At 36.8% G+C, this 9,593-nt stretch overlaps 1 protein-coding gene across 1 annotated transcript in view; it reads right to left on the bottom strand.

Annotated features, from left to right (window-relative positions):
• Positions 1–4,506: 4,506 nt before the first annotated feature.
• Positions 4,507–9,593, bottom strand: part of CAPZA2 (capping actin protein of muscle Z-line subunit alpha 2) — a 29,660-nt gene continuing 24,573 nt past the window's right edge. The window contains exons 8-10 of the mRNA XM_068669542.1: positions 9,054–9,125; positions 6,322–6,384; positions 4,507–5,480 (exon numbers count right to left, since the gene is read on the bottom strand). Coding sequence (XP_068525643.1) covers positions 5,340–5,480; positions 6,322–6,384; positions 9,054–9,125 — 276 coding nt within the window. The 3' untranslated portion in view covers positions 4,507–5,339. The remainder of the gene's footprint in view (positions 5,481–6,321; positions 6,385–9,053; positions 9,126–9,593) is intronic.

The raw sequence follows: 9,593 nt of genomic DNA, 5'->3' as shown, positions 1-9,593 counted from the left end.
GGCCAACTACGCCTTCGCTTCCTCTCGTTCATATTTTTACAATGCAGTGAAAGACTTGCAAAGTTTACCAGTTTTACATCATCTGAAAGGGGATTTAACAATGCAGCTCCATGCAAAAGGAAAGAGGAAAGCAGACTTCTTCCTGCTATTTAGTTTAAAACTGTTAATGGCTCTCAAAAGCTCAGATTTCTACTCTCGATGCTTGTGCAGATATTAACCTTAAATGTCACAGCAAAACTAGAAGTGTACTTAAGTGTGTTCATCCTTGGAATAACGATTTATTTTTGTAATTAACTTACCCCTTTTCGGAGCTTATTTCCCCTATTTTCAAATTACATGGAAGCTATAAATGTATGTTATTAGAGACAGTAGAAACAAGTCCTAAGTCAATGTACAGACTGCAGGTTACTGAAGATTCACAGAGGTATTTGGGGCAAAACCCTCAAGGATTTGACTAGATTATGGCAGACTAGAATGGGAATAACAGGTCAACTTCTCCTCAGAACTACAGTATCCGACTCCCACTCTTCAGGCTGAATAGGAGACGAAAAAAAACATTAATGCATACTCTTGTACTTCTTACAATCTTGGTGATGCATTTTGTGTTAGAACTAGATATTTTGCTTCACCCAGGAAAAGGCAGGATGATGGCATCCCAAACCCTCAGGCATAGCTATATAGCACAGCAAGGTTTTGAACATTTCCACCACAGGGAGTCCACCGTTAAGCACCTGGCTTCTGCAAGATGCCCAAGTCCTGAGACAGCACGCATCACAATCCAGCACCCAAGAAAGTCAACACATTGAAGAGGCAGGCAGCTCAAGCAGCTGGAAGGAAAACATTTAATAGTCATTGCATCCTAAGAAAATTGAAATTAAACACGTCTTCCACTTAAGAGCTTGGGGCTGTGATTTTTCTGTTAGGTGCAAAGTTGTTTTACTTGCAAATGAAGAGGTAGCCAGGTTCTCTTGTAGCCGGTTGTTCGAATGATTACTCCATGGAGTCGGAGTCCTCCATTTACCTCATAGGGCCAAAACTCTTTTCTCTACCCAAAAAAGGCAGTCTAGTTTCCAGACATACCACGAGAGGTGGCTTTTGACTCAGCAGGCTTGCCTACTCACCACCGCAACTGGCAACCCATTTGATGAAATCTTCAGTTGCAGCAAAAGAAGCTGTGAGCGCGTTTTTTGGAAACCCTCCTACAATGCTGCTTGTCTTGCATTCACAGCACTGTGCCACAGCCATAGCTCAGCCTTCTACAATATTATTCCTATATGACTTCTGAAATAAGTTTGAAGGGTAAACTACTCATTTATTAAAGGAACTACTCCAAATTCTTTTGCTGTTAACTACAGAACTGGATTCTGTACACACTTGTCACTGAAATATATTAAGGTTATTCAAACACAAAACCAAAACGAGCATTTCCTACAGGTGATTATGAGCATGTGCTGCCTCCCCCCAAACCAACCAATGACTCCTTCTGTGAGCACATTTACAAGCCCATAAGCTGGAAGTTGTTTCAAACCTCTAGTTATTTCAAACCACACCTAGCCAAGCAACAGTCCCTATATACGCCTCTGGGGCTTGTTTTTTAAACTTGACAGGTTTGCCTGTGCAGGTTTTAATTGATTTGCAAGGAAAGATGCATAGAAAAGTCTGAACATTCTTACAGAATATGCTCAAGGCAAGTATTACCACTCTTACCCTCTCCTGTGATGAGCACATGGATAAAAGTCATGCTGAATGTTTCCAATTACAGATAAGCCAACCACAGAAACAAAGGAAAACATTGTAAGTGAGAAAATGTGCCGAGTATCGAGCCTGCTTTTCCACAGAAGGAATAAAGTGCCTGCTCTCACTGTTCCTTTCCCTTCGCTTTTCTAGGAAATTGTGACTTTTTAAATTGGATGCAAATGTTTACCTTTCCACAAAAAAATAAAAATAATAAAACTAAGACACATTATGGAGTTGCTACTGTCAAAAACTGATACTTCTGCAAGGTTATGAAGAAACTCTAAGTTTAAGTTTAACCTAAACCTAGGTCCCAGTTGCACCACAGGAGGAACATTTTCAGTCTTTCCAGTAAAGAAGTGTGACTGGAGCCACGTTTGTACCAGCAAGTAATTCAGTATGATAGGAGCAATCCATAAAATCCAACACTTGGCATTCACCCTCGATGCCTACACTATATGAAGTCTGGAAATTTGAGGGGTAGATTTAATGTGATCCTCCAGACATCCTCAACACATAGGTGGCTCAAGTGTGCCTGAACTGCTTTGCCAGCCAAACCAGTGTGTGGTCACTGAGGATGAGAAAAGGTTTTACCCCCAACCACCACTGGTGTAGATCCGGATGGTCTTTACCTAAAGATGCACCTATTAGGATGTTCAATTTCAAGTAGTACTTTCACCCTTGGGCTGAATAACCATTTAATGAACGATGTTGCAGTGTCCCCAGACGAACCAGCAAGAATTGTTTGTAGCGTGTAGGATGTAAGAAACAGAAGGGATGACTGTAGAATGTAAGAAACAGAAGGGATAACTAAAATTACAGTGATGGTAAAGTCTTGTTCTACCTGTAGCATGATTTTTAAGACAGACATACATGAAGGGGATGCTCAAGAGAACGTGAAAGCAGAAGTATAACTCCTGTTTCATATGTTCAGAAAGAACAATTATTTACTTGCATATAAGTTAAAAATTTCTCGTGTAATGGGGGCACTGGGAAGCATAAGATATAGTACACTTCATAAACACAAGCATTTTACAAGTCCATATTACAAGTAATAATATCTAGTACATCAGCATTCCACAATACAAAGCTTGTCTTTATATTTAAAAATAGAATATAAAGAAGTATTAGGTTACGTTAAGATAATCGCCACAAACCTACCAAGCAGTCCTAAAATTCTCCAATTTAACAGAAGTTAAAAAAAAGTGCAAGTGACATCCAAAAGTTTTGAGAGAAATCAAGAACTCCAAATGTCCATGATAAATTCTGGTCAACATCATCTGGGGAGCCATTACCCCTAAATGTGATATAATGTACCATTTAGAAGTAACAATATTTGATTTACTTCTAAATCACTTTACTGAAGCTGTAATTTAATGGATGTGACACTTAAGGTGTAGAACTATCTCACAGACAAAAAAAATAGCACATCAAGAAAAAAGTTTAAGTAATATGAAGATATTCTATCAAATTGATAGATAGGCTTAGAACTGAGCCTGCAGGATGCCGTTCTTTGAAGACAGCAGTCAAGACTATCGTAGGACTGAATTAACAGAGAGGAAAACACAACCATAGAGTACTTCACAGTAAAATACTTCTTTATTGGGAATACGCTTAAAATTAGCTTTTTATTTCAGGTAAGAAAAATAGCATTCTGACTTTTAGCCAGTGCTGATCCTGGTCGTACACAGCTTTCTAACAGCTAGAATAGTTAATTGCCCCACTGCTGCCCATTAACAGTTCTCCTAACTGTCCATTCACTGTTTTTTTTTTTTTTTTTTTTTTTTTTTTTTTAACTCTTTAGCTTGCTCTTAAGTATACGTTGAAGAAAATACTGTGACAAGTTTTGTATTTAGATCTTAATGAAGATTGACAGAGTGACTAGACAATGACTCAGGATCTGTTATCAGCTTGCATACAGCTTTTATAAGCTTTCTTTTAAACAACAATGTGGTTCAATAGCTGATCTACAAAGACAATTAAGAGGGAAACTCTCCAGGAAGACTGTTGTAGAACAAAGACAACTCTCTCTGATACAAGTTAGTACAGTTTCTACTATACAGTTTAGTACTGTAAAGTAGCAGCAATTTCAAGGACTCTATACCCTTTTATAATAAAACATTGAAGAATGGTACATAGGGGTATTGCTATTACACTTCAAACAGTAAACTATTGTGTACTTTTTTTTTTTTTTTTACTCAGTACAAGTTGAGATTCCTCCTCTTGCTATACTGTGACTTGCAGTGTGAGGTGATTAATTGGATCATATTGTAAACAAAAATATACAACCCTTGTGTAAGCTCTACTGTTTTAGGAGCCTGAATAAATACCTACCTTCTAAACCTACCGTTTATTTTTCATCAAGAGCATATAATTAGATAGTATCTTTTAGAACAGGTTTCCATCCAATTAAAAATTAAATTTTGAATTCATTGAAGTGAAATACAGCATTTGTAATGATGGCTTTTGCCTGTGCTTTTAGATATCTGACATCCATTTTCAATACCAGATCTATCAGACAAGCAAAGTATAAAATATGTTATTTTGGGGCTTGTAGTTTCTTCCATATGAAGCTGTAAGATACACATATCAAGTGGACTTCCATAGGTAGATGTTTCTTAAATGAAGATGGAAACAATGTATGATAATATTGCAGCAAATCGCAAATACACTGAAAATAGCCAATGGGCCACAAGTTTGCAGCTGTTTTAAACAACCCTTTAAAAATATAGCAAAAAATAGGCCGTGTCAGGAAGCAATTTGATACTCAAATAAATAGAAAATTTGCATTTTAATGTCACATTGAGTTTTAGTACATTTCAATCCAAGAAAAAAATAAACTGACAGACATGGTAATGAGTACAGGATTATATATATTACAATATGCCATGTTATAATACATTTGTGGCTTTATGATAAAAACTCAAGGGCAGATGGAGTTTGAGCTCATTTAAGTAACTGTCAGGATCAAAGCATTAAATGAATTTCTGAAATAAGTACTTTTATTTAATTTCAAAATCTTGAAACAGCATTAGACCTTGGCCTTTTCTTTTTTAAGTTCAGTTAACATGGAGCTAGCTAAATGAGTACGCTGAAAGGTCTAAACAATATAGAAAATGCTTTCTCAATTTTACATACAATTACAGGGTAGATGATTTCAACAACAGCACCTATAGCTAACTCCATGTTGACCTTGACCTCAAAATGCACGCTACTGATCTCCACAAGGAATCCAGCACATTTTGGAAGTTGTCCACTTCACATGAAAGCAAGAGAAAGGGTTATTATATGCAAAAATATTTTCAAACTGTTCTTAACTTGTAATTGAAAACTAAAGGCATGGTTTCTTCATTATAAAAAACAAATAAAGGTACAACAGAAACTCTAAAGGAAGATACTCAGCTACAATGAAGTTGCAACCCTCTGAAAAGAAAGAAAAAACAAAAAAGATCAAATAGCTAAGCTTTGTGCTCTAACCAAACTACTTACAGTGATTTTCCATGGCAAAAGCCCATGCTGACTGGGTGATCTGACAGTTCCAAATACTTTTTGTAATTTATTTGTATACAAGGACACTAAAATGATCCAGTCATGCAACGTTTGTTTTAAGCATTCTGCATCTCTTTTCCAATCTTATAGCTAAGAATCTTGTTCCAGTCAATCTTGGTGCGGGTAACTGGCAACTGTCGACGTAAGGCCTTGAAAGTAGTGTCTGACATAGTCTGATAATTCTCGCTGATAGCAGTCTGTCAAACACAAAGTCATACAAAACAAAGACACATGAAGAACAGAACCAGGATGCTATACAAAAAGTTAAATCATTGAGTAGTCTGTTATCTCTTAAAGAGGCTTAATAACATATGCTAACTTTGTATCTTATGAAGAAAAGTTGTTAGATCTAGACTGAAACTATGTGAGGAAATTTAGACAGATACAATAAACCTGGCCCTGGCCCAGGTGTCTCAGCAAACCACAGTGTGTTAATCAGCAACATGAATGAAATGCCAATCTGAGTTAGCTCATACATCATTACTTCCAGACACCAAAATTTTCCACTGTTATTTCTGTGGGATGGTAGAGTGAGTCTCTACTTAAATATACACAGTATGGCTTAAATATAATGCATATGACACTTACTACAGTTTTATTAATGAGCATTTTTTCAAACTGACAGAGCAAGCTGTCTGAAATGTACCTTATGTTCAAGACAACTAACTTGAATAATGCTTACAGTAATAGTTAGCAAAGCTGTGTAACAGAGCAGCCTCTGACCAGAATCTATACAAAAAATTCCACTTAAGGAATGCACTGAAACAGATCGGAAACACTGATATTTAACCACATTAGGGACTGCAGAAATGCATTTTCTGATCTCAAAAAGCAACTTTGAATGTAACGTTATGTAGGTGAGTGCAATCACCAGAATGTTTGGAAACAGAATACATTTAACAGCAGCATGTAATCTATTTAGATCCATAAGGAACTGCATTATCTTAGCATCAAGCACGCTAATTATAGAATAGTAGCTTTGGCCAAATATATGGTAATCTACATGAGTAAAGATAGCGCGTTTTTCCACCAACGTACCTGATACTCATTTTCTGCAGCCTCTACAATTTTTATAAATTCCTTCGCCGTCTGGGCTTCATTCTAGAGAAAGAAAGTATTTGAATTAGGTCTGATGTACAGCATGATTCCCGTAAGACCAATTACATTGTTTTTTTTCCAGTAATTACGAGACGTGCGTAGATTCCATGAGAACACGTGGCCATTTAGTGACTAAAACAAAATTGAACTAAACATTCATCTAAAAGGCGTACACTACATTCTTTGTTGCTATGCCTTAATTATTCTTGGCTGTTGTGCTGGTTCAGGGTAGGAGCTAAAATTATGAGGAAATAAATCAACCAAGTATGCAGCAACATAGGTTTTTTTTTGTTTGTTTGTTTTTTTACACGTGTCAGGCTAATAAATTTAGCCGTGATAGGAAATGGTATTAAAAAATCATAACAGTTCGACTGCAAACAAGCATACAGATTATCATAGAGCTTATTACAATACTTTGATTTAAAATGTTATGGCTTGATAACATGAAACAGAACAGTATTTATAAATACGAGAATGCACATGCGTAAGCCTCTAAAAACATGCTAAGTTTTGGTGTTAACAGGATCAATGTTAAATTTCCTGTACAGCTTCAAGAATATCAGCTAATTAATTACAAACAAAACCAAGATTTCTTGCTTCTAAATATTCTGGAACAGGCAGAACTGAGGCAGAAAGCACTAGACTATATCTATCTATCCATGTTCTGCAAGAACAGAGGCTGGACTACATGGCTGGGGGATGGCTATAGCAGCCTCAGCTCTAACTGGTTTAACGTTTCACTGAAACTGCACTTAGCAGCCGTGAAAGTGCTCCTGGACACTCTAGAGAGATGAAGTTAGTAGAAGACTACAGATGGGAAGGGTTTTGACTTTTCAGTGAACTGAGACAATGATTTAAAATGCTCTGATATGGAAAGGAAGAATTTGTGGTAAGAATTCTTATTTGGCTCAGAGAGAAATTAGGAATACGAAAGTAACCTTCGCTACAATTATTCATAGCTCCAGCAACAAGAGAACTCTTCAGTGATTTATTTCATTTGTGCCCACTGCGGGTACAAAATTGCATCTCTGCCAAACAATGAAAAGGAGGAGTCAGCAGGGCTCCTTTTAATCTACCATTCTGTCTCTGTGAAATAAAAACCTGTACAGCCTCTACCCTCAAAGCCAAGGTTAAAAAACTGGTAACCAGCAACACACTTGCTTTTGTTCTGTGAGGAAGAAGGAAGGTTATGCAAAAGATCTTTTTCTACTCATTGGCCTTCTGTCACTTTACTCAGTGTCACAGAATTAAGTCAACTCCAATAGAAAGCGAAGCAAAAGGAGAAATTGACAGGAGACCTTCTGGATAGTTTCCCCTGAAAAAAATTTTACTCGAATGAAAGACTACACTGATCCCTCTGCTTATGGGGTCAAAAGTAATTTTATATTTACAGCTCCAGAAGCGTTATTACTTGGCACCACAGTCCACCATTCTCTATGCTGCTATTGCATCTGAAAAGCCAACAAGCCCTGCTTTATATTAATGAACAATGTTCCTTTTTGAGGAACTAATCTTTTCAGCCCAAATGGTCACTACTAGTCATTAGCATGAAAATACTCCCACAGTTCACTTCTAAAATTTCCCTTTACCAGTTTAACTTCACTGACTTAAGTTTTCTTAAGGAACACCCCCAACAGGAAATCTTACTGCTTACAAATACAACCTCCAGTAGGCAAGAAGAGTATTACTTCAAAAGTAGTAATTCATGCTGCAACAGTACCAAGTCCTAAAGGATACATCTGCTGCTATTCCCAAACAGTTTTTATTTCAACTGTCTGCTCCTCGTTATTATGAGTATCCATTTGTCAAGAAGTTGAAAAATTTTGTTTTAAACCCAAAATTATGCTTTAAACACAAGTGTTCCTCAAGCTGAAGCATCTCTGAAAGTGCTTTTCATACACAGAAGCAGGGGGCTGATAGCACCAGTTACACATAGGAAGGGGAAGGAAGAGAAGCAATAGTGAGTATTTTCCCAACTGGCAGCATTTGCTAGCTATTTTTAGCATACTGGTCTTCTCCTTGTGAGCAAAGGAGTGCTACAGGTGATCTCCTAGAGACTACTGCTGAAGTCAGTTATTATACCTTTACTGAAGTGGGTTATTACAACTTAAACCTTCTTCATATTCAGAAAGTCATTCTAAAGGACACTCTACCTACTGAAGTTTAAATACAACAGAAGTGCCGGAAGACAGCAAGCTAACTAAAACTTTACAATCAAAGTTAATTTAGCTTATATAAGCTACATGCAAGCATACACAGGTTTTAGATATTTAAAAAAGTCAAAACATTTAACTACATGCTACGTAAAAGTAGCACATATTACATAGAAAATATTTATAGATTAGAATCATAGAATATCCTGAGTTGGAAGGGACCCTTAAGGATCATCAAGTCCAACTCTTGACACCGCACAGGTCTACCCAAGTTCAGACCATGTGACTAAGTGCACAGTCCAATCTCTTCTTAAATTCAGTCAGGCTCGGTGCAGTGACCACTTCCCTGGGGAGCCTGTTCCAGTGTGCAACCACTCTCTCTGAGAACATTCATTCTCATTCATGCAGAAGAAACTAGCCCCCAAATTTCTTTTTTTTTTGTTTTTTTAAAGCTTGCTTGTGTTGTTAAATTAAAAAGTCACCTGAACATACATACTAAGGTCCCTAAAGTTCACTTACAGACACTGTTAGAGAATCCTGTATGTCTTTATGGCTCACAAGCTGAACATTACCATCTTCATAATAGTGAACCTACAGAAAATTAAACAAAAAAACTCATATTAGATGCTACAGAACATAATCATACAGGAAAATCAAGACATTGTAGCATTTATCCCAACAGATAACTTAACACATTTAAACAAACAAATAAAAAACATTACAGAACAACACATAAAACAAAATGCTGTGGAATTAAAGTATTTTTTCTGAGGGTGGAATTGAAGAAGCTACTCTGAAAACATTTTGGTGTTCATTTGCCTCAGGTGGTACTTCATGCAAAGAAGCTTAGGCCTTGCTTAGCAACACAAAGTAGAAGACTTACTTCTTATGTGATAACCTTCCTAGAAATTCTTGATGTGGTAAAGATATATTTAACATGACTTTTGGCAAGGCTTCAGGGTACAGTGAAGTTCTTTCTTCCTCCTTCACCCAAACTGTGTGCTACAGACAACGCAACATTAGGCTTCCCTTTCTTTATCTGTCTGTTTTTGATATTTC

The sequence above is a fragment of the Anas acuta genome, chromosome 1 (genome assembly GCF_963932015.1).
Source record: "Anas acuta chromosome 1, bAnaAcu1.1, whole genome shotgun sequence".
NCBI lineage: Eukaryota > Metazoa > Chordata > Aves > Anseriformes > Anatidae > Anas > Anas acuta.
This window is presented reverse-complemented; position numbering and strand designations above follow the sequence as displayed.